This window comes from Oryzias melastigma, linkage group LG10 (assembly GCF_002922805.2).
Source record: "Oryzias melastigma strain HK-1 linkage group LG10, ASM292280v2, whole genome shotgun sequence".
In the NCBI taxonomy this organism is placed as follows: domain Eukaryota; kingdom Metazoa; phylum Chordata; class Actinopteri; order Beloniformes; family Adrianichthyidae; genus Oryzias; species Oryzias melastigma.
Genome location: NC_050521.1, coordinates 10,128,170 through 10,152,534, shown reverse-complemented (window position 1 = coordinate 10,152,534; position 24,365 = coordinate 10,128,170). Strand labels below are relative to the sequence as shown.

The window sequence follows — 24,365 nt, the reverse complement described above, 5'->3', positions numbered from 1 at the left end:
TTACAAACAGGATTTTTCTTTTTCTTTCAGGAGCTGGTGTAAGCGAGTAGGGGAGAAATCATCAGATCAACAGCACATATATAAGCTGTCCCTCCACCACTGATAGAGATTAGTAAAGCAAAATGATCGAAAGATTTGTTGAAGATCAGCAGGTAGACTTGAAACACACGTCAGTCTGACATTTACCTGGATAATTGTTGGAGGCCAGCCACTGACAGCTACAGGGAGAATAGAAAGTTAAGTTAAAAAAGACAGCACCTATAAAGGCTGAGCTGCTCTGAGGCAGTCAGTCAACCGGGACAATTAAGTTTGGCAACGTGACCCTGATCCACTGCTTACATCCAGGAGGGAGACTAAAAACAGCTTAACATGGACCAAAAAGAGCAAAACCACTTTTTTTTTTTTAATTAATGTTTTGAAGTTGGACTTTTTGCAGTCTCCCCCTGGATTGCAGCGGTACACGGTGCATGCACAGAGCTCAAGCGCAAAACACCGACTCTTGTCAGAAAAGCATGCATGCAGCTACCAGTGCGAGCTTAGGCGTGCACACGCAAAAGTAAAACCAACTGAGACCAAACCACGTTGTTACAAACACTAGATGCATTTCAGAAGGTGAAGGAGTGCACACACAGGTTGTGTTTTTTCACACAGAGAGAGACTAAAACAGACACTTCCCACTCAGATGAAACCAAAGAGGCTGGAAGCACAAACGTTTAAAAGGACATGCATGATGAAAGATCCCAGCAAAATAAAACCCATCAACTCAGGAGGAATTCACACACTTGCTCCGTTTGATCGTGTTAATGACGACACCAAACAAGTGGAAAAGAAAAAGTGCAACTCATCAGCCAGCCTACACCACATATAGAGAAAAACATCAGAAAAAAAATTGCTCGTTGGCTTTTTTTTTTTTTGATTTCCTCACTAAAGCTTCAGTTAAAGGAGAGAACTACGGTGAGTCACTGATTGGCTTAGCAGCCTGAAAGTTGGCTGGTACCTGTTTAAGTGACAGTATGGGACTCATCAGAAAAGGTTCTCATGAGCAGGGGCCTGGCTGAAGACCCAGGAAACTCGAGGCCCCCGCCGCTCGACTCAACCAGCTTCTTCTGGAAGGGTGAGGCAAGAAGTGACGTCACTACTCTGGCAAACACATTTCTCTGTCCATCTCGTGGATTTTGTTGCTCACAGACACACACATTCACAAAAACTTCAAAAGTAGACATCTGGACACTGAACACCAATCCATGGATCCTTCTGGACAGCTAGTCTGCTCATCTTCAGGAGCCTTCTCAACAATCAGACAGTCTAAATGTTTAAATGACAACATCAAATTTAGTGTTTATAGGAATTGCTCTGATAATCCAATATGAGATTGTGGGCCTAAGCTCCATGCAAACTTTGATGCCTCGCAGTAACCTGACAGAGCATGCGGGGCAGCAGGCATCACAGCGGCACAGGCAGCTGGGGGAGGAGGGGGCACGTTCACGGATACAGGTGGACAGACAGGGATGGAAAACTGACGGTCTGTCCTTCTCCACACTGCAGGGACGACTGGAGGAATCATTCCTGCCAGTTTTTAGAACTTCAGTGAAACCCACAGACGGAAAGTTGAAATTTGATGAACTACAATCATAAATCCAACCAGATTGTCTTTACAGACGGGAAAGAAGGAACCTGACAGTGGGAGAGGAAAGACAATGGAGCGAGTTTCCAAGGACGCAGAAACTGCTCAGGGAAAACATTTAAATATAAGGGAAGGAAAAATAATAATAGAAGCATAGAAGAGACCTCAGTCACTCCATGAGAAGCTGTGAGTGCTAGCAGTCTGTGACAACATGAAGATTGTGGATGTCCCCGAGGTAGGAAGGCGATGCTTCATCTTTAGGAAGGACAGTCCACAGAGAAGAGAGAAGAGGAAAAAAGGATGAAAGAGATAGAGAGGCAGTGGCAGGTCTAAAGCGATTGTTAGAAAAGCAAAGTTGGAAATGGGAAAAGAGGTTTCCTGATGCTTAAAATACGAGCAAAGTAATAGAAAAATGACAGTGTACTTTCACAGAAACTGTCACTTAAATGAGAAAGCAGAAAATGTATGAAAAGTGAAAACTTGTAACTCATTCTGCTACCTTTGGTTACACAGTATTTGCAAATATCTTCATGTCACTGAGACAAAAGCGATACGGTGAGTGTGTATTATAAACAAAATCTTTGTTCAAAGTTCAAATATAATTTTTTTTACATTTTTTCTTTTTGAAAGGCCTCAATTCTTTGGACCTCCAATCTGTAGCATTAAGCAGCACTTTTATTAGCGATCACAATCAAAGCTCTTTCATAAAGCAGGTCTCAGTGCTGTGACAAACTATGGCAGGTCATGTAACTTCAGAGGTGAGGACAGCATCAGGTATGTCTGTTCTCAACCCTTCTGAATTATTTATCCTGATTAGTTGGCAGTCACAATGCAGTCTTTCCTATTTTAAAAAATGAACTTCATAGACACTAGCAGGACCTGAGGACAAAAGGATTACATCATTACAGGTGCACACAAAACAAACCTGGAAGCCAGATGGAGTAAAGTGCAACTGTGTGCACATTTGTGTTACCTGACGAGCGTGGGATCCGTGGTTTTTGCGGAACACTGCAAGCAGAATCTCTGGCAGTAGGCTGAGCAGGATGAGCAAGATGATGACCAGCCAGGCTGACACGGAGCCCAGCATGTTGGCAAACACAAAGTACAACCGCTGATGTCTGATGAAAGGCCTGCAGGAGAAAGCCAACGCTCCATTTAAAGTCTCTTAGAGAAAGGGTAAAATGTGATGTTTATTCAATCCAAATGCGTTTTCTAACCATATGATTCCTCCCCAAAAGAAGCTGAAAAACACGTAGAAAGCTAAGGAGCCCCAGATTACAAAGTGGTTGATCCAAGTCCAGTGTCGAGTGTCCATAGCCAGCTAGGAAGGTGGAGAAAAGGGAGGGGAAAAGTAATGTTTTTTTTTATTAAAATATGAAATAAAATGCTTTAATATCTACAAACAAAAGGATGAAAGCTTACCTTTAGAGTTACAGTGAACACAAGAACCGTGAACACAATAGTCCCGTACGACCAGTTCCCAAAGACCTGGATCCAGTTAGACAAAAAACACGCAGTTAGGAAGCAACACCGACTTGTTTCACTTCATATCTGTGTACACATTTTCTTTCAGTTTCCTTTCATTCCCTTCGCATAAGAACCTGCACAAGACCCTTTGTTTTTGTTGTTTTGTGGAAATGAAAAGAAATAAAGACATTGAAAAGTTGAAATAGAGGGTACTCTGAGTCAAACCTGGCCATTATCCTGCAGGGCTGGGTTGCTGAACAAATACCGAACACCAAAGAAGAACAGCAAGCCCTGGAAGACTCCAAGTAAGGTCCAGTACAGGAACGGCAACCACTGCAGCATGGCGTTCTTTGCAACATCTCTGCGAGATGTGAAAAATAAAAAGTAAAATCTATGATTCAAGGACACATTTTGTAGATCTTTTCTGACAAGTGATGAATAACCAACAATACTATTACTTTTCTACTTGATAGAATAGTTAAATTATTGATACATTAAGTGTGCAGACAAGTAGAAAAGGTAGAAAAATCTTAAAAACGGAAGATGGTAATCCCTCAATTCACCTGTAGAGGGTGGCATTATCCAGAAGATCCTCAATGCCAATGTGCTGCTCCAGCAGGCTGTAAGCCAGGATGGGCATAGAGGTGAAGCAGATGTTGTACATGGTCAGATAGGCCGCATCATACAGGGGCTGGGGAGGAGGGGTTTTAGGAGGAGAGATTGAAGAGGGCAGGGGTTGACGAGGAGGAGAAGAAGGAGGAAGGACGGGGGAAGCGGGGATTAATACAACGGAGAGGACAAAACTCATTCACACTTCATGGATTCATGACAGATCCATGTGAGGGGTCAACGGCAGGACTGGAAGATTCAGACACTCATTAACACAAAACACATTTACTTAATTATTATCATTTTTAATGTGAAGTTTCAAAGATAATTTTACTCTGTAAAGCACATGAAACGTGCTTTCGAAATGTTGGTTTAATTCAAAAAAGCATGATTTCCATGTTTGAGTCTGTTCTGCAGTTCACTTTAAATCAGATGCATATTTAATAAAAGATTATATAATCTTCCAACTGCCAGATTAATTAATTGAGGTGCACAAAGGCAGACAGGACTTTAAAATCTGGGTTAAAGATAGCTTGAAAGTCTCAGTCCGACACATCTGGATCCTGTCAGCAGAAGTTTAAAGGGGTGAGACAGGAAGACCGAGGGAAGTGAAAAGCTTTTCTAAATGACAAGGAGGTGAGAACTTTAGGAGCTCTGCCTCCTCTCGTGTTTGGAATACCTCTGAAGCTCAGCAGGAACTCAGGAAATACTCACTTGTTGAGAATACCCACAGAAGAACTGGTATAAAAACTGTGGAAGGATGAAGCAGAGATTCTGCAGAAGAAGTTTATAAACATATCTGTGAGTCAAATGCATTTGGATTCCATAAAGAGAATATTAAGTCAACAAACTGTAAATAATATTGTGAAGAAAGCATTAAAGAATCGGATTTGTTTACCTTGTAGAAGAAATACTGCACTAGGTGAGCTATACGGACATAGTAGAGATGTCCATGAGCCAACAGGAGCTTTTTGAGGTGTTTGAGTTTGGGGATGGCGTAGTCGCTGTTTCTCACCGCCTGTCGACCTTCCTTCCCCTTGATACCTGAAACAGTAAATTACAGACGAGACACTTTTGCTACAAAGCTCCTTTCACTGCATTTTGGACGGGAGGGATTGTCTTACCAATCCCAACGTGAGCCTCCAAAATCATGCTGACATCATTGGCTCCATCTCCAATGGAGAGAGTGATTGGGCTTCCTTTAGAGTTCTTCACCATTTTAACAATCTATAAAAGAAGGAGAACAGGATATTTATGCAAAAGAGATTTGGATGGATAAATGTCTACAATTATTGTAAATACTACTCTGACCTGAGCTTTCTGAAGGGGAGCCATGCGGCAGCAGAGCACAGCCGTGCAATTCTGACAGATCTGCAGGAATAGGCTCTCGTAGAGACTGGGTTTGGATTCAGACGACGAGCTGAGCATCAGAGATAAAGAAGCTCCATCTATGATGAAGCCATAATCGTGGTTGGCCCCAGACCAACTCCTAAAACACAGCAAAACATTAAATCAGAAGACACATGAAAGGATGTCTCACAAGTGAACAACAAAACCGACCTGGTGATGCCTGCTTTTACTGGTGGTGCATCCTGTACGGCTTTCTTGTGATACTCCAGCAACAGCTCATGGAGTCGCTCCTCGCGACTTCGCCCTCTAGCCTCCAGGGTTCGCAAAGTTAGCTCCAACAGCTCCGTGTTCCTCTGGAACAACCTACAAGCATAGCAAGTGGACTTGGCCGTCTCCATCTTGTCCCCAGTCAGGACCCAAACTTTTATTCCTGCTCCCTGCAGAGCTTCCATCGTCTCAGCTGCCTCCTCTTGGAGCCTTCAAAATAAAACCCAAAAATATAGAAATTAAACAGTGCAGAAATAAGAAAAGAAACTGTTTTTATACAATTTTGGGTGACTAAAAAAAAACAAACGACAAAAAAAAACAACTAAATAAATAAAATTATAAACTGAAAGTTTGGATTTTCCTAAATCATACTGTTGATTGTTTCAATAAACCAAATCTATGGGGGTTGTCATGTGACAAAGTGCATTTGTCACATTATTCCATTATCCAAATAATGAAACTTTCATAGATGAAAGACTCAGGGCCCACTGTTTACCTGAATACTAGTATTTAATTGTTCATTTTTACATAAATTGGGTTTCCAGCTGATAAAAACAGGATCTCAGAACATTAGAATACTGAGAAGTCACCATTTACTTCATAGTTTATTTATAGACATAAAGACAGCGATTATGATCACATCCAATCAATCAAAATAAAGTATTTTTAAAATGATTCATCCATCTTCAATAGTTCAACATCTTGATAGGGGCGAGGTCCTGCTGGAAGATGAAATCTGCATCTCCATCCAGATCCTCAGCAGAAAGAATCATTTAGTTTACCAGCGCTGGACATTGCAGCTCAAATCGTGACTAACTCTGAACATTTCACACTGGACCTCCAGCCGTTTGGGTTCTGCTCCTCACCAGTCCTTCTTCTCCTTGGCCCAGTTGAGACGAGTGCTTTGATCTGATGAACCCGACAGCTGCAGTCCATCTCCTGAATGTTTCTGGTTGATTTTGAAGCCATTCCTTCACCTCATTCCACTCTCTCTGGATGTCTGCAGGTTCTTGAATCTTCTGATAATCTGCTGAGGTGCATGGTCGTCTCTTTTGCTGGTGGTTCTTCTCCTGCACTATTTTGTCTTCCATTAGACTTTCTGTTGCACGGCACTCTGAACAGCCAGCCTCCTTTAGTGGTGCATCCAGACAATGAACAGGATCACTTGGGGTCTTCTGGATACTTTTCAAGTCAGAAGTCTTCTCCACGTTCAACCAATCAGACTATTGGACCAAACTGAACCAATTTGATGACATGTGGAAAACCTGTGCAGGTGCTTTGAGTTTAGTAAATCATTAGTTGATTAAACTTAGTTAAAAACATCCATATCCTGAAAAATGTGGACAGCTTTCTCCAGAGTATACTAAGTTTTTGAAATCTAAAAAATCTAAGAAAGTGGGAAAGTGTCAAGTTTTACCAGATATTATTCACAATCTAAGTTCAAAATGGCTGATAAGAAAACTCTGATGACCCAGCATTCTAGTCGTATTTAAACGCATCACTCATGGATAAATCTGTGAGACGCAAAAAGAGTCTCATCTCAGATTCATGCATAACAGAGGTTTTGTGTGTGAGTAACAAGTGATTTGTGCGTAATTTTTAAAGATTTGTGTGCGTAATTAATTTCAAGCTGTTGTAGTTTTCATTTGTGCATGTGTAAATAGTATTTTTTTGAATTTTGACATTTTTGTACTTGCATATGTATTTTATGAGCTACAAATAAAGAATATGCACGCACAAACCCTACACAAATCAGGATTCATGCACACATAAATCAGGGTGATACTCATTTCCTCTGTAGTTATGCCCTGGAACTCCAATTTATGTCAGAATAAACAAATAGTTAAAGTCAATTACTGAATATATTTTATATGAAAAATTAATTTATTGAATAGAAATATAGAAAATGAAAACATTTTTCCATGAAATTCAATTTTTTGAAAAATAATTGTTTTTAAAAACATCATAGAGTATTAAGAACTAGACAACCACCAGGTGGCAGCGTTAGCTTAAAGTCTTCCTGAAAAGGCTTTGTAAATACAAGGATTCTGAATCTCCACTGAGGAGATACAGCACATATAATGTATTCAGAAAGAAGATTTATGAAGAAGAAAAATTAATAATAACAAAGAAAGACTCTTTTTCTTTAAACAAACAGTTGTAGGGTCACACCCACCGATCTTCTACAGCAGTAGCTCCAATCAGGTCCATTTCTGTCTCCACTTGGTTGTAAACAGCCGTAAGCTTCTCCTCTCTGTCCTGCAGAGCCAGTCTAGCTTCCTTCAGGTCTTCGTCCACCTGGGCATACTCCTCTGGGCTTAGACGTTTGTAGGCGACACACAGTGTGCGATACCCCTCCTAACCAGTGAAAATGCAAAAGAAGTTGAAGCAAAAGTCCCCACAACTGGGACATTGGGGAAAAATGTGTTGGTCGACACTCACTGTTGCATTCCGCTCCACATGCAAGCGTATCCTTTCAACCTCCTCCCGCTTGACTCGAGGGAAGATGGATGAATCTGCTCCCTTGCAGTAAAGAACTGTTTCACCTGAAAAATAAAACAAAAAGTCACAGACAGAGAAAAAAAACAACAAAAAAAAGTAGAAAACATCAATTTTAGGCTCACCTGATCCATTTCTAACTATTACACTCATTCGCCTCCTTACTGGATCAAAGTTGAGCACGTGAAGCAGTTCGTACCTTTGAAAGACGTCAAGCAAAAATACGAGGTTAGTTCAATAAATGCTTGAAATGTAGAGAAAACAAATCTGGCTCTATATCTGGGTAGTTACTTACATTTCCACTTCTTTACTCCTGTTGAGGATTTTCAGTGTTTTACTTTCAAGCCCCAAAAATGTGAAGCCATACCTGCAGATGGAGACAATCAAACACAAAAGTGCAACCTGAATATATTTGTCCACAAATGGAGCCGAAGAAATAATATTTTTGTCTACTTTTAAAATCAATTTCGGAGCAACTAAAACTGCTGAGTCATGAGTCAAATCCATACCTCATGGCACCTTTGACGAGAGCAATCTCATCCGGCGAGGAAGCTATAAAACCCCTCTCCTCTGGTGATGGAGTTTCATCCAGTATTGAACCATCCACCTGGTCCGTCAGTCCATCCTGCTCCGCTGACTCCTTCACCTGGACTGTGTGGCACAGACACAGGGCACGCAGAAAAAGCTCCTCCTTCTCCTGGTGACAAAAACACAGTCAAGAGTTTACACATTAGAGTAGATTAGGCAAATTGAAGCATAAAAGACTTGAATATTTACAGCCACTGATTGAGTCGTATACAGTAGCTTAGGTTGTAATACAGTTTCTGATTTACAACCGCTTATCTGAATGGAGGCGTTATAAACACAAGTCGAAGTGCAACAGCCTATTACGAGCCACCAGGGCCGGTCCTTCCCCTGCTGTGAGTTTACTGCATATGCCCACATGTCAAGGAGAGCACGCCTGCATGACCTACAAGGGCTCTTTCTGAGTAACAGGCTATGTAATGACCATATGTCAGTGTTTGAGTGATTTGTATAACAGATGGAGGGACACCACAACACCCACCCTGCCAGCTTTCTGCTGCACTTTGTTCACAGGTCCATCTGTGTCACAGAACCCGTCCAGCTCATCGCGAGCATCCCGGTGCTTGTACTGAAAACCGTCGATGCAGCATTCTATGAACTCCATGTTGTTCTGAGTGAGCGTCCCTGTCTTGTCTGTGAAGACATACTCCACCTGGTGACAAGGAAAAACTCTCCTTCAGATCTATAAGAACACACACATTCAACCAGCAGGTTCCAGCAATAACATTGTGTAATTACTTCCAGAAAGAATTGAGCTGCGTTAGTCAGTTTAATGGAGCATCAACATTAAATAATCATCTGGCAAACTAAGTATAACTGATCTTTATGCAGGACAGACCTGAGAGGATGAAAAAGAAAAACAGGACAGGAGAGCGAATGGAGGATCATTATGTAGCAGGACCTGCACCTTATTCAAGGTGAAATTATTCTGTTTTTGATTTTTTTTAGTAGGATTATCTGACACCATATACAGCTAAAAAAAGGGCTTCATCTCCACAACTGTAGCCAAAATCCGTTCTGCTAAAAGTACAGTGACTTACCTGGAGTGGCCCTTTTCAGTGTTTTACATTTGCAAATCTGTGAGAGAGCTAGATGGTGCGTGGAATGTGAATTTTGTCGGAAAAGGCTGGTGCAGACATCTGAGGAACAGCCACTTTGTTGAAACCGCATTTGCTTGTCTATAAACTTGATACATAGCACTCCTCTGCTGAATACTTCCATCTGCTGCTGCCAAAACAGCTAAATGATAAACTCAATTTCCTTTTGGGCTAGCTGATACAGTCCAGGAATTCTAACAGTCTTTTCAGAAAGAAGTGTGCTGCAACTGTGTGTGCCCGCATGCTTTAAAAATGTTTATGGGCATCAAAATCTTAAAGGATCTGGATCCCACCTTATGTAAGCCAGAGAATGAACTCCTAGTAAAGTAGTTATTTTTTACTTTTTTTATTGTTGATGTTTATTCTCAAAAATTGGGAGTGAAATAAAAAAATTAGTAAATATCACAAATACAAACTTTTTTTTCCAATTCATTTTTATCTGTATTTTGAGCTTTGTTACACAGGCATGTGAAACTAGTGACAGTTACTTGAGCTCACAAGTGGAGCTGAGAGACAGATTCTATAGCTAGATCAGGGGTCTGCAACCTGCGGCTCCAGAGCCACATGTGGCTCTTTTACCCCCCCATTGTAACTCTTTCATTAATGGAAAATAAAAATTCTAAATGTTAAAAGTAACTAAAGTAAAAAGTGAGAAAGTAATAAAGGTGGGAAAAAAAAGTAAACTGTTGAAGGACAGGGTGTGTCATAAGTCGAACTACAAAATGTTGACACATTTATGTATGTCCTGTCCTGTACTACAAGAAAAAACAGAATTAAGGAGCACTGGATTAATACACAAAATTTATATTTTTTTAAAAATTAAGGCATTGTAAGTGTGTTAGAAAATTATGGTAGGGGTCACTTAATTAGCTCAGATTTCATTTTGGTTTGTTATATTTACATTTCTGGCAGAGATGCACCAACAACTGAGAAATTAACTATTAGTATTTAATCACTGCTGACATTACATTTGCTGCTACTACTTTTGCTGCATTGAGATGATCAAACGTGACAGGGTATATTTTATTTTGAAAGGAATCTCTGTCAAAAGTTTTTTTTAAAAAAAGGCTATTTTCTTTTAATGTGTTAATATATGCAAAATGAACAACAGTTCATTTATGTTTATCATAGTAGTAACAATAGCATAAATACAAATAAGTGACTTGTTTTTTTTAAAAGGTGAAGGAACACTTTGTGGCTCCTGCTGGGTTGTAGTCAGGAACAAATCAACCCTACTGGCTCTTTCAGAGTTGAAGGTTGCAGAACCCTGAGCTAGAGTTAAGTAAAGAAATCAAAAGAAGTATTTGTGCTTCCATGCATTATCTGACAATACATATGTGAATTTGTGTATTTTTGGTAAATGTGAAAATGTATTATTCCACAGAACATGAGTGCCACATTTCAGCATGTCTGACCTGTCCCAGCTCTTCGTTCAGGTCTGAAGTGTTGACCAGTGCCCCCTCTTTGATTTCAGGGTCGAAGAAATCTTTGTCCCATGCGATGAAAAAGGATCCCAAAAACTTCTGCATCTCAACTGTGACGTACATGGACACCGGAATGATAAAGTTGAAGAGCACCATGAAGGACAGGAAGTCGGTGAACATTTTTAGGTACTGTTGAGAAAAAAAAAGAAAAGAAAAACCAGTAAAGACGCAGTTAAACAAGACGAATAACAGATGAACTCAGTATGTGAAATACAAAAAAAAGCTACAGCAAACGACAGGGCCATTATGGATATAAAAGGCAAATCAGAAACATAGGAATCTTTGAGATGCAACCAAACTGGATTTGCCTCTGAAGAAAAGAATAAACTAGTGAGATGTAGAATTAAGAAAAAAAAGTCTGAATATCCACAGAGGACAACAGTGGTGGATAATCACAGCCTTTTCTTTTCGTGGTTGAGACTAACCTCTGAGGAGGCAAACGCCCTTCAGGGGGGAGGGAGAAGCCCCATCAAGACATTCTCACCACTGATGATTTCACATAAACAATTACAGATGGCTTACCACAAGTCACAGAATCTGACATAATGCAAACTGTTCCAAATCATTTCAAAACAACCACCTCAGAGATATTCAAAGTACTGAGAGCACATGAGTCCCTATACTACAAAGTTTTCAGCATCTGAGGTAAAATGTATGACTTGAACACAGCAGAATACAAGATATCATTGCATTTACAACCACAAACATTACGACGTTTTCTTGAAACAACAGGCCCCAGCAGAAATACCAACAGTTGAGTAAGGTGGGGGGGTTAAAGAACCAAACCCGTTTGTCTGGTTTGATTATGTACAAAGTTTCTTCTAAATAACAGTTATATTAAGAATAAAAAGAAACCACAGACAAAAACACTTACTAAATGTATAAGTTATTTGAAGATAAATTACATCTAAACTAAGCGAGGAGAAACAACAAGTAACCAGTTAATCCCTCATTTTCTCAAGTTTTTCTGACGAACGCTCCAGTCTCTCCAGGGCAAAAGTTTTTTTTTTTTTTTTTTTTTATGTGCACAAGAAAGAACCTGAGAGCAAACAGGAGATAAGTCAGAGGTTATAAAGATTTGTTGGAAGGACTGGAATCCTGCTTTGCTTGCATTGTACTGTAGCATGCAGGCATGAGGGAGTATGGCATCTTTTATGACATCAAGAACAAGAATGATGTGGGTACAACTCTCTTAGCATGTGAACCATCATCTTTAAGGAAGATTTTCATTTCAAAACCCTGTTTCCACAATAGCTGGCATTATAGCGCTGTTTTAAATTACAGTTTTATGAAGAAGCCTTCCGCAGTGCAGATAATATCACATTGACATTTATGCTGCTACACAGAATTGCTAAGACGATCAATCTGACACATGGGTGAAATCTTCAGATTATAGGAAAACACTGAGCCAATCAGCTCCCAGTAGGATCGAGCTGCATTTTATATGCTGACAACAAAACTAAAAGCAGAAAAAAACTGCAAAATGTTGCAAAATAAGAAACTCATGATGGGTATTTGGTCAATTTTGGCCCAAAAAAATTCTCAATGATGAATAGGTCAAACAGGGATGGGACTTTCTAGTATTATTTAAGATAAAAGTGAAAAAAGGTAGCATTTACTTTACAAACAGTGCAAATATAAAGATTTAATACACAGCAGCACAGTACAATAAAGGAATGGCTGAGAGTTGTTTGTCTTTTCTTTCAAGTGCTGCTTGCAGTCCTGCTCTAGACATGTATTCTTCCAATCTTTTAAACAAAGGAAGTTCATAATCCAAACAGTTCTTTCTTTGCTATTTATGGCTCAGGCTGCATTGGCTTTTGTGCTGTTCAATTAAACTTCTACTTTAAAAACCGATCTTTCTGCATCTTGAGCTCACCAGATTGGTGTCCTTCTCTCTTTGGGTTTTCTCGTTGTACCATGGCTCATCCTGTCCCGGCTTGCTCTGCCACACATACTTCAGCGTAGTGCACACAAGGGCCTTGCTCACCAATATGAAAAGGTAGATTAGAAGGAAGGCATTGATGGACCTGGAAATATAAACGACCAATAAAGACCACACACAAATACCATCATCATTGCTGAACTTGCGGTTAGATTGTTGTCTAAGCTTACTTCTCCACAGCAGATCGTTTCTGAGATTTGCCCTGATAGTTGAGAGCCATTTTTGTCTCCATGCCAGTGTAAACCGCAACGCCTGGAGACAGAAAATGCAACCATGGGGCAAAAGCACTTCACAAAATACACTAGTTTCAGCAAGTATCTACGATTGTCATAATGACTCACCATATATCACTTTTGTGTTCTTTAAAGTCGCTCCTTTCAGCAGAAGGTTTTCCGGACCTAAAGACCTGCATTGTCACAGCAAGAAGATCAAACTGTGAGGTCAAACTGAACCCTACATCACCTATATTCTTAATGGAAACCTGGCGGGTGTCCTAAGAAACGCAGCGACAGTGTGAATGCAGTCCAAGCTCACACTCGCCCTGCTGCTCTTAAGAAAGGACACTGCCTTTTGTTTATATGGCCATTACAAAGTAGTCAATGATGAATGCCAGCGGGAGTGTTTTGAAAGAAGTGGCTTAAACCCTGCCAGCTCGTTTTAACTTTAATGCTCCTCTGCTATGAAGGATCAATGAAGTAGTGATTTGTTGGTGAAGCAAAAAGAACACATGGGTGCTTAAACAACTGCGTTTTGGTTTAGCTTTTACTTAAAGTGAGCCGATATGGTTCCTAAAATGCTCTCACCTGAATATGGGCTCCTGGCTGTCTTTGTAGATGTCCATGCGGCCCACAAACCTGAAATATAGGAAACATTCACATGAGGGTGGCTGAGGAATTTTAGTATAGTTTGAAAGTCAGATGTTTTACTGTCACTATCTTAAGTAGGAGTTGATAACACATCAATCTGCTTTTCAAACTACAACTGAAGGCAATGAAAGACATTTAAGGAGGCACAAACAATAAAAATGGCCTAATTTGAAGAATATTTTATAAACATTTTGGTCAACATAAATGCAAATGTGCCTAATTTTCATCATACATGTCCTTTAAAATCAGAAAAATGACAATAATATGTCTAAAAACACCCAAAACACACTTCTCATCAGAGTTGGTATTTAAAGGATTCAAGGAATCCAGAACTGTGTTGTTATACAAGCCAGGATTGGTTCAACCTTTCTTCAGAATGATATCTAAGCTCCTCAGGATACCACAGAAACAATAACACATCACTTTGTTTTCCTTTACTGCTCTGGAGTGGCAGTGGAATACGTTGGTACTTTAGTTTTCAGACCAAAAAACAGCGATCCATACAGAGGAACACAGGGAAGTTAATTACTCTGCATATGGCATAACCTAATAAAACCTCACAAGCTGCAAGCTAAGTGAAATCATTTCAAACCAAAGAGGAAACCAAATGCCCTTTACTAAGAGGGGGAAAAAGTTGCAATGTAAAAAAAGAAGATTTCAGTATGGAAGCAAATGTTGTCATTCCTGATCCGAGACAAATCAGGTCTGTGCATTCCAATCTCTGTCTGATTTTGATACTTGCGTTAGTCGGTAGCCTGGTGAACCGCAGGCATCCGATGACTGCAGTGCAAATGTGTTAGGACTTACTTGTAAAGGTCAGACTGTGGCTGTTCACACTCAATGGTGGCAGTGAGAGATTCCAGATCACTCCCAATGTTTGGCACTGTGTAATGAGTCTGGATATGTGGAAGAGTCAGAGACAAAGCAGAGCAGGAGTTTTGACGTAGTTGGGTCAGGTAGTCATGTAGATTCTTCTGTTTTTTTTATTCAAAATGTAAAAAATTAGAATGTTACCAGACAAGACTATGCTTATTGAGTAGCAAGACAAGACCACAGAAACCTGCTTTTTATTTAAGGTGACAAACTAATAAATCCTTCTTTATAAGCTATACTAATTCTACAGTTTTTGAGGAGGTTATTAATCTTTTTAAGAGCCTTCTAAAGGCTTTCTTTGGATAAATTATGGCTTTTTAAACATTCTCATTCTATTTCTGAACGTTAGCCAACGTTGATGAACAAATTCCTCATTCTAAACACACCAGTGTTTTGGCTGCATGTACATGTTTATCACTGTCAGTTATTTAGGCTTCAGGTTATCTGGTTTGCTTAAGCTACCAAAAGGACACACTAGATCACATTGTGAAATTCTAAGTTTTACCCCAGTCTTGTTTTTGCAAGAGGCCAAAAGATGTCGTTTAAAACTCTTAATGTAGCTTGATTATTATTTTTCCATTGGTAACATTTCCTGAGTTTGCAGTTTGTTACTTAATAATTCAATAAGTCAATGTTTAGGTGCTTAAACTTATACTGACACCAAACATGTTGAAAACGCACCTAAAACTCATAGGATTTTCCCATAGAATTACAAAACAGCTAAATGTACTTTCACATTAGACTAAAAAGCTGGACAACATAATTATCTTATCTTTGCTCTTTTTTTTTTGGAAAAGGGAAACCCTTTTGCCATAAAAACTTTCAAATGTCATCATTTGTTTGAGACTGGGTTTAAATATTGAAGGGGATAGGAATGCATCTTACTTTATGGTTGGACTCTCCATCCAGACTTGCTGTGGTCACAAAACACGTGCCGTCATCTCGATGAGATTGCAGGAGTATTAAATCACAGGGAAAGGTCTCGTTTTCTTCTACCTTTACAATGTCTCCCACCTGAACAGATCCAGTGATGATCTGGTTAGGATCATCCTTTGGGTGAGGCTTTCATGGTTTTCATGTAACAATGACAATGAAGAAATGTCTTTGACTATGAAACTAAAAGGCATGTAAGCTTTCTAAATGCTTATTACCTCAATCACGTTTGAGATAAAAAAAAAAAATCTACAACTGTCAAACACAAACTGAGATTCAATCCAGATCAAAAGTTCTTTACTAGATATTAGAGAGAAATTAATATAAACAAAACATAATTCATCAATCTGGTTGTGATGAAATCCTGTAAACATTAAAAGAATGACATCAATTCTTTCAGATGAAAAGAAAAAATTTCAAAGTAATAAAACTGACCTGTTGTATCATAAAAACTTCCAGGTTTTAGGTACTGAGTGTTGACAGATTAATTCAACTTCAGATCCAGTTTAAATTACTTCAAAGGCTTATTACATTCACAGGTAGAACATGCTCTGTATGCTGGACAGAGCATGTTCTACCTGTGAAAATATTCCAAATATAATCACAACAGCAAGCCAGCAGCTTCTTTTTGATCCAAGAAAAAAAAATCTCTCATAAAAAGGTACCTTGATCTTCTCACTCTCGCTTTGTATCGCCTTGCCGTCCTCTAGCACTGTCACTTTATACTTATTCACCTCATTGTCAGCCTTGTGCCGCAGCCAGTCTTCATATCCCTATGGCAATATATCAAAATCAGAATTGTATTATTTGCTTAGTACAACAAAAAGAACAAACTTTCACTTTGGCATTAGTCGCCACAGGACAGCAAGAGCTTTGACACCAATACAAAGTGACACGGGGGAGCAGTGGCTGTCAAACTTAGGAGGGGGGAGCCAGGAAAGAATTTTGGCTTCAGGAAAGAAGGGCACGACAGAAAAAGTTTGAGGACAACAAAAGGAAAATGTGTAAAAGATGATGTGATATATCTTAAGGAGAAGAACAGATAATATATTACGCATACATATTAAATGGCTGGAGTTCTTCATCGTTGTGTGCCTGAAGGGGCTAAATGTGATGGTGAGCATGCCCAGCAGTGCATTCAAACAATAATCCTGAGTCAGGTGGTGCAAAAGCAAAAAGAAATGTGCTGCAGTCTTATTAGGCACAAAATGTGTTGTCTTCCAACAAACATCAAGAAAGTGATGGAGGATGGTGCAGTGATGGGAGGGGGTGAAAGGAGGACGGCACACTGTGTATACAGGCCGAGCCAGGATGTGGTATAACTCCACTTGAGAAATGTGGAGAAGAGCCAGGGAGGAAACAAGAAGGGGAAGCATTGCACAGATGGCCAGTAGAATTCCCCTCCACCTGACTAATATTGCCAGGCACGCTTCCCAGGTGTCCGACTTCAAAGCCTGGCTGAGGGAGCTCCAGTGCTTCCCAAAGCATTAAGGAAGGGAGCCCACCCACTATTGTGCATTTCAAAGCCCCAGCAGTACAACCATATAAAAAGTTTGTGAGAGAACAGCACACATAAAGCTGGGACACTGCTTGATAACTTGTATTGTTTTATAGTCTTGCTCTTCCTTTCTTTCACTTACACTCCTCTGGAGGATAATACATCTTCACCCCAATCAGAACCCCCCAGCAGAGCACATTAAAGCAAAACCCAAGAGACGATTATTCTGATCCTTCAGACTAAAATCACAGCAGGGGACTTATAAAGGGAGAGGGATTTAATGTGTTATGTGGAAATGGGAGACAACCAGGAAATGAGGACATGGCTGAGTGTACAAGTTAGATATTACAAAAAAGCATCACGTATTTGATGAAATAAGCCGTGTCTTACCTGCTTGATAGCAGTTACTGTAATCACAAAAAATAAAGGTAGGCCACTGGTGACTGGGCTGGTGGGGGTGTCCACTATCACCTGAAAGGAAAAAGAAAAAGTTGTTTTTGAATTTTCATTTTTAAACAAATGAACTTTAACTTCAAACTGTGTGCTTTTGCATCCACATTAAATACCACTGCAGCACAGCAACACTGCAGAAGGAGCTGTGTGGTGACAGTTTAAAGATGGGTTATCTCCGTAAAGGTAGGGTGTAGTCCACTTTTATGATCTCTTCCAATACCAATGGTTACAAGGAAACACGAGACACAGAAGGTTTAGTCAAATAAGTTGAGCACTAAACTGACTGGCATGCCAACAACGATTGTGTTTCCGTCAAGATGTGAGAGGTATGTAGACAGAAAGGAAGCTTTGTCAATCACCCCTCACCCAAACAAAGTACTACAAGAATAACCAGACACGGTTTTAGGACATGTGACGACATTATCAGGGCTTGAATTTTGTCATAATTCTGAACTAATGACCAAACAGCTTAATAAAGTACGCTACAAAAGGTCCAACACAAAGAAATCTCAAAAACACAAGCAGCTTAATGCATTAGTGAGTTCTTTCGAATCAGCAATTGGATTTCCCTCAACATTCCTGATTCTGCCGAGTACAGATTTACTTCTCCTCACGGAGATGTTTGGATTATTACTCGTACACATAACCCACCCAGCTCATTGATATTCTGACCAGAAGAGCTACAAAGTGTCAGAGAGACTTCAGCTCACCTCTGTTGTCAGGGATGCATTTTGATGCAGTCTCCAGTGTTTTCCTCTCTCGCACCTCAACTGAATATAAAGTGTAAGTTTCCTAACATGAAGTGAAAACAAAGCCCCAGTCTTTATCCACTCAAACACCTTCACATAACACACACATACGCACACCCACACTTACTTGTCAATCAAAGCCTGTCAAAGATTCCAATTAAGGAGGAGAAAACTCAAAGCTCATTTAGACTATGAAATGCCTATAAGGAGCCTGATATTCTGGTGAGAGTGAAAAACGAACTACAGCACGGCAGTGTTTACATCCTAAAACTAAGGATAGCCCCATGACTTTTACACCATTTCAAGGGAAAAAACTGAAAATAGGCGAGTTTACCAGATGGATGTGTGGTGGATTGTTCCACACGTAAGAAACTCCTCCTCCACTCAGTTGTAAAACAGTCCAACTTTAAGCGTACACCTCATTTTAATTCAATATTCAACAATAAAACGGAGCAAAAACTGATTGGTAGTCTTTTTATTGACAAGTAATCTCAATGAAACACTACAGCTAAGTCAGAATTCAAACCCTGATCCTTAAAAACTAAACCACTATACAGTGCAGGACTATATAGTGCACTGGATTTTAAAAGCAATTCGGACACTACACTATGCTAAAATCTGACAAAAGTAATAATAAATAAAATTTTTATAAATTTCAATCAATGAAAATCCGACATTGCTTTTTAACCAAGCATCAACAGATTCATTTAAAAAAATAAAATCATGAAACACGTCAGGACAAAAATGATGGTAGTCCTGACTTAAAATTCTGTAGCACGACCTTTTGAGGCATTCACAGCAATCAAACTATTTCTGTAACTGTCAGTGAGATTTTTGCACCTGTTAACAGGTATTTCTGCCCACTCCTCATGAGCAAACTGCTCCAGTTGTCCCAGGTTTGAAGGATGCCTTTTCCAGACGGCATGTTTCAGCTCCTTCCAAAGAGCCTCAATAGAATTTTGGGTCAAGGCTCATAAAAGTCCACTTTAAAATAGTCCAATGTTTTCCTCTGAGTCATTCATGGGTGTTTTAGCTGTGTTTTGGGTCATTGTCCTGTTGCAAAACCCATGACCTGCAATTGAGACCAAGCTTTCTGACGCAGGCCAGCGCATTTCCCTCCAGAATCCCTTGATAGTCTTAGGATTTTATTGTACCCTGTACAGATTCAAGACACCCTGTGCCAGATGCAGCAAAGCAGCTCCAGAACATAACAGCGCCTCCTCCACATTTCACAATAAGGACCGTGTTCTTTTCTTGATATGCTTCATTTTTCCGTCTGTGAACATAGAGCTGATGTGTCTTTCCAAAAAGTTAAATTTTTCTCTCATTTATCCATAGGACATTCTCCCGTTAGCTTTTTGGCTTGTCAACATGCAGTTTGTCAAATTAGTCTGGCTCTTCTAGGATTTGTTTTCGACAATGGTGTCCTACTTGGTCATCTCCAATTTCGATCATTTTGAAAAGGGAAAATTAAGAAAAAAATGCTGTATTTTTCAGTGTTAATGTCTTAGCTTTAAAATGAATCCTACAGTCACACGGTAAAGTCAAGCAGTGACTTTTCTGTATTTAATAGTGTGATATTAAATGGAAGCCATTGTTACATTTTGCTGTCAGTGTTCTGATTGTTATTTGCATTTGTGCTTCAGCAGGAAGCTGAAGATTTAGCCAAGGGTGAAACCAGCACACCAGATTATGTGTGTACTGGTGTGAAACGCGTACTCTTCTTTTTTGGGTTACAAATTTCTTTCTCCACAATTTCTGCATTCTTTTATCTTTGTGTTAAATCTCTACCAAGAGGAACATTTTTTTTTGAAGTCTTTCAAATGTGGCTGTTGTAATTGTCAAAAGTGTGCAGATAATGTTTGGTACACATCTTTTTTTTTAGATAATAGAAGAATAAATAAGAGCAAGTAGTGGTTGATTAACCATAGATGTTCCTGATTTTGGAAAGACTGCTCATTGACCCTTGATCTGCACAGCCCCATAACTTTCTGTAGAACATTGTCCAACCAGCCAAAGCAAAGCCTGCTTTGTCAGCAAGATCCAAATTAAATGAAAGGGTATCATCAATCAAAATTTGATTATAAACTAATTCAATAAGTCGCTAAATTTGCAATATTAACAAGTTTTCATGCTGGTCCCTGCTGAAGTATTTCCCGCTGTATGATAAGGTTAACTGGGGATAAGTTCTGACATTTAAGGCAAAATTGGAACCGCAGTAATGGTCCTTTGAAGAGGGCTCTAATGTTAAAAGTTAAAGTTAAAGTTAAAGTCCCACTATTTGTCACGCACCTCGGTGTGTGAAATTTGTTCTCCGCATTTGACCCATCCCCTGGGGGAGCGGTGAGCTGCAGACACAGCCGCGCTCGGGAACCATTTGGTGGTTTAACCCCCCAGTCCAACTCCTTAGTGCTGAGTGCCAAGCAGGGAGGCACTGGGTCCCATTTTTAGAGTCTTTGGTATGACTCGGCCGGGATTTGAACCCACGACCTTCCAATCTCAGGGCGGACACTCTACCACAAGGCCACTGAGCTGGCTGTTCGCTGAAGCATCACGTAGCTTCTTGAACAAGTGAACACAAAAAAACTCAGCAGCAGAAAGAAAACCCATCATTTTTCAAGAGGCTAACTTTATCAGTGGTGTCTCAACAGAAGTTTTAAGGGTGTATAGTCCAATTTTGATATGATTTGTACATTTTTGATTTGATAGAAAGATAGTCAAGTCTTCTACAGCAGTTTGCTATAAAACAAAAGAGCTCAAATAAAAACTGAGTTTGTGTTTCCTAGTTCCAGCAATTACCTCTTGATTATTCCTAGATGCTTTTTTTCTATATAACAAACAGAAAAGCCACCTTAAAAAAGTCTGCATTTGGAATGAAGAGTTTCCTGCTGCTGATGTGCTGGTGTGATATCAGAGTAGCAGAGCGGAGCAGCACAAAGCCCTTCATCTGAGCTGGGAAGTGTGTCATGGAGATAGACAGATAGCGGGTCTCCAGGGTCCCCCGGGCAGCGCTGTGGGTCCTGGTGTCCTCCTACCCAGTCACTCTCTCCTCTTGCTCTCATTTTCACCCTCCCTCACAATGCTTTATTCCCGTTCGATCAAATTCAAGCAAAGGCATGCAGAGGCTATTTATAGAAGAGTGGTACTTTTTTTAATCAGCCTGTGTCTATTTGTGTCGCTCAGGAGTACAGAGGGCTCCCTGGTTGCTGACGTCAGCAGTGCAGCTCTGCAGAGAGATGGAGGAGGGTTATGTGAGGCAGAGCATGAGAAAGAAAGATGGACAGAAACAAACTGCTAAAGAAAATAGGAGGAAAAAGGGGGATGATAGAACAAAGTTGGGATTTAGATGGCACATGGGAGCTAGATCAATTGCACTCTTAGATATGCATGACTGTTTATTTTGGTCTGCTAGATACAAATGAAACATGGAGGCTTGATTAACATACCTTTTTCTAACAAAATAAAAACTTTTAAGAACAAGCAGATTGCATGGGGAAAGGGGGGAAAACTGAGTGGTTAGAATAAGTAGCCCTCTGGAGAGTGGATTAGTGGAGAAATGCCAACTTCCCTGAAGAATGGGTAAACACTATCAGCAAACTGAGGACACCCACTGACTCACATCATGTGGATAAGCATAAACATATAGCATACTCTAGCACAAACATTTGAAACATGAAGTCACAGCAAATCCTTGTAAAAAGAGTCAGTCTGAATAATGCAAACGTGTTAGCTTTTTTTGTTTGTTTGTTTGTTTTAACCACAAGCACTGCTTCAACTGAAACATCCAGTTATATTTGCAATGATGATAAAACAGTCAAGAAAAACCCTGGGTTTAAGGTGGGCTAAGGAGACATAAGAATGAAATGGAAGATATGCACACTTCATCTGATCATTTGTCTCTAGAGAACAATTGTTTTTTTTTTTTTTTTAGAAATGCATTAAAGATCATTTTCTCTTCACCGTAGGAACACACTGCTGAGAACTATCACTAATTAAGGCTGATGTCAGTTTCGAGGGAAAACAGAAAAAAACAACCGCATTCCCTACCACCATCCCCACTGAACTCAGGCCCAGTGCCAAGGCCTGTTTACACTACAGGGCTGTTTTCTGCTTTGGTGCTAAAAAAAGAGGACCGCCTATTTCCATGGATCAGGAAGAGAGACAGATTTAGAAAGGGCAGATGTGAAAGCAGGAGTAGATATAAACAGTAGATCACATTTGTCCTCTTTTGGCCTCATTAGATTGGTTGAGTTCTGTTTTCTTCAGGTCAGTTTGGAGAAAAGAGGAGAGGATGTGGAAAAGAAAACCATACATTAGCCAGCAGTCCTCTTCAGCACACGACTTCTATTGCTGTAAGAATATATATTACAGCAAAATAAACCAAATGACAAGAGATAATAGTTCGGCTTCATGCAGGAACATTTATTTATTTAGAACTTATTACTTGATTAGCTATAAATCTTTTGAAATTTTAATTTTGAAATGCTATGAAAAGCCAAGTCAAATATATACTAATAAAAGTATTTTAAATATTAAAACCATTACATTTCTCTGGTTTAAATGGTGAACCTTGGAGAAAAAAAATCTCTATTTCTATCTCTAATTGGTTTTAAAAATCTAGCAATAAGGCATTTCCTAAAGATAAAATCAGTCTTTTCAGTAATATTCTAACCAGAAGCATACATTTATCTCATCCGGCTTGAACTCAAAGGTAAAATTTAGTTTAATTTATGCAACACTTTGACGTAGCAGAAAACTATAAAAATAATACATTTCTAGTTAGACTTATTTCTGTAAGGACAAGGGGAAAAAATAGAACGAAAAAAAAGAAGTGATATAAGAGGAAGTTGAGGCAGTTTCAAACCTATACTATTACACATTCAAGGGAGGTACAAATTTCACACATCCTGTCACAGTTTTCTTCACCCATCACTGCATGCATACTGATGTGTTTCAAAGCCGGCATCATGCATGTTAGCGAACTAATAAAACAGACAATGTCAGTTGTTTACTTTGGAACAGTGCCTTATTAAAATGATAAACAGTATTGTTAAATCTGCATGATGGTGTTGACAAGAATGCACAAAGACAACTTCCTTGCATGACATGTACACAAATAAGAGTTCTCTCTACTCCAAATTTTATAACTCAAAGTTTTACCTTTCTTAAAATAAAGTCATTAATTCATCAAATTTTTGAATTCATTTGCCTTTCAAGTAAAATTTGTATTATTTTTTTAGCCAAAATAAAGCTTACAGTTAGTTTTTATTATAAGAATTTTGCCTTTGTTCATCATATATCACTGATAGGGAAGCCAAAAATTATTATTTTAATATTCGACTAATCGAAGTTTTTTGTTTTTTTTCTTTTTTTGATTAGTCGACAAATCCAGTTGTGCGTAGACTGGATATAAAATACACATCTTAACCATATTTAGCTTTAAACCAACTAAAAATAAAAACAAGACAATAGTTTATCAAACATTTAATGAATCATGCAGGTTCTTTCCTTCATTTGTTTCTGGTATTAAAACAAGACTTAAAGTCTCCTTATGACATTTTTTTTATTTAAAAAAAATCATTCCCTTTAGTGTTTTAATTATATTTGTGAAGTTTTTAATCAAAATCCCATAACCTAAATGTCTTAAAAAGCCATTTTTCCTGTTGATCTGAAGCCTCTGTTTCCAAAATCTCCTCTGAGGGGAGTTCAGCTGAGTAGCCCCGCCCCTGACCCTCCCCGCCTAATTGTGATAGCTCTGTGTCTCATTAACATAAATCTTCATTGCTGCTACATACAAATGTCAAGCACTATCAGTAATGTCCAGCCGTATCGTTTTGAGACGAATGTCAGCTCAGACGAGGGGGTGAAGAGCTTCAAACTTCCTCCAAAATCCTGATTCTTTCTCCTTCCAGTTCACCAAAGACTCTTTTAGCTAATTATCCAATGTTTATTGACGTTGTTGCAGTCAAACGAGCCACCGTTTGCATTTCTGTGATCATGTCAAGAAGGTCCATGGAGTTTTGTAGAAATGTTCCAGTGTTCTCAGCCCTTCTAGTATAAGTATTG

The 24,365-nt window shown here is 39.3% G+C and overlaps 1 protein-coding gene across 8 annotated transcripts in view; it reads right to left on the bottom strand.

Moving 5' to 3' along the window:
• Window positions 1–24,365, bottom strand: part of atp11c (ATPase phospholipid transporting 11C) — a 52,264-nt gene that overhangs the window by 2,235 nt on the left and 25,664 nt on the right. For 2 of the 8 annotated variants that reach the window (XM_036214064.1, XM_036214068.1), the window contains exons 4-29: window positions 17,488–17,568; window positions 16,265–16,372; window positions 15,552–15,680; window positions 14,601–14,689; window positions 13,731–13,781; window positions 13,269–13,333; window positions 13,098–13,179; window positions 12,862–13,012; window positions 10,914–11,111; window positions 8,883–9,053; window positions 8,326–8,513; window positions 8,112–8,183; window positions 7,760–8,015; window positions 7,494–7,675; window positions 5,261–5,527; window positions 5,012–5,189; window positions 4,825–4,927; window positions 4,599–4,744; window positions 4,415–4,474; window positions 3,655–3,782; window positions 3,317–3,452; window positions 3,047–3,112; window positions 2,842–2,945; window positions 2,598–2,754; window positions 998–1,106; window positions 187–218 (exon numbers count right to left, since the gene is read on the bottom strand). In XM_036214064.1, the coding sequence (XP_036069957.1) occupies window positions 1,002–1,106; window positions 2,598–2,754; window positions 2,842–2,945; window positions 3,047–3,112; window positions 3,317–3,452; window positions 3,655–3,782; window positions 4,415–4,474; window positions 4,599–4,744; window positions 4,825–4,927; window positions 5,012–5,189; window positions 5,261–5,527; window positions 7,494–7,675; window positions 7,760–8,015; window positions 8,112–8,183; window positions 8,326–8,513; window positions 8,883–9,053; window positions 10,914–11,111; window positions 12,862–13,012; window positions 13,098–13,179; window positions 13,269–13,333; window positions 13,731–13,781; window positions 14,601–14,689; window positions 15,552–15,680; window positions 16,265–16,372; window positions 17,488–17,568 (3,273 nt within the window). In that variant the 3' untranslated portion in view covers window positions 187–218; window positions 998–1,001. Of the gene's footprint in view, window positions 1–186; window positions 219–997; window positions 1,107–1,788; window positions 1,880–2,597; window positions 2,755–2,841; window positions 2,946–3,046; window positions 3,113–3,316; window positions 3,453–3,654; window positions 3,783–4,414; window positions 4,475–4,598; window positions 4,745–4,824; window positions 4,928–5,011; window positions 5,190–5,260; window positions 5,528–7,493; window positions 7,676–7,759; window positions 8,016–8,111; window positions 8,184–8,325; window positions 8,514–8,882; window positions 9,054–10,913; window positions 11,112–12,861; window positions 13,013–13,097; window positions 13,180–13,268; window positions 13,334–13,730; window positions 13,782–14,600; window positions 14,690–15,551; window positions 15,681–16,264; window positions 16,373–17,487; window positions 17,569–24,365 lie in introns of those variants that run through there. The other 6 variants (XM_024283891.2, XM_036214066.1, XM_036214067.1 and 3 more) reach the window with 6 other exon arrangements.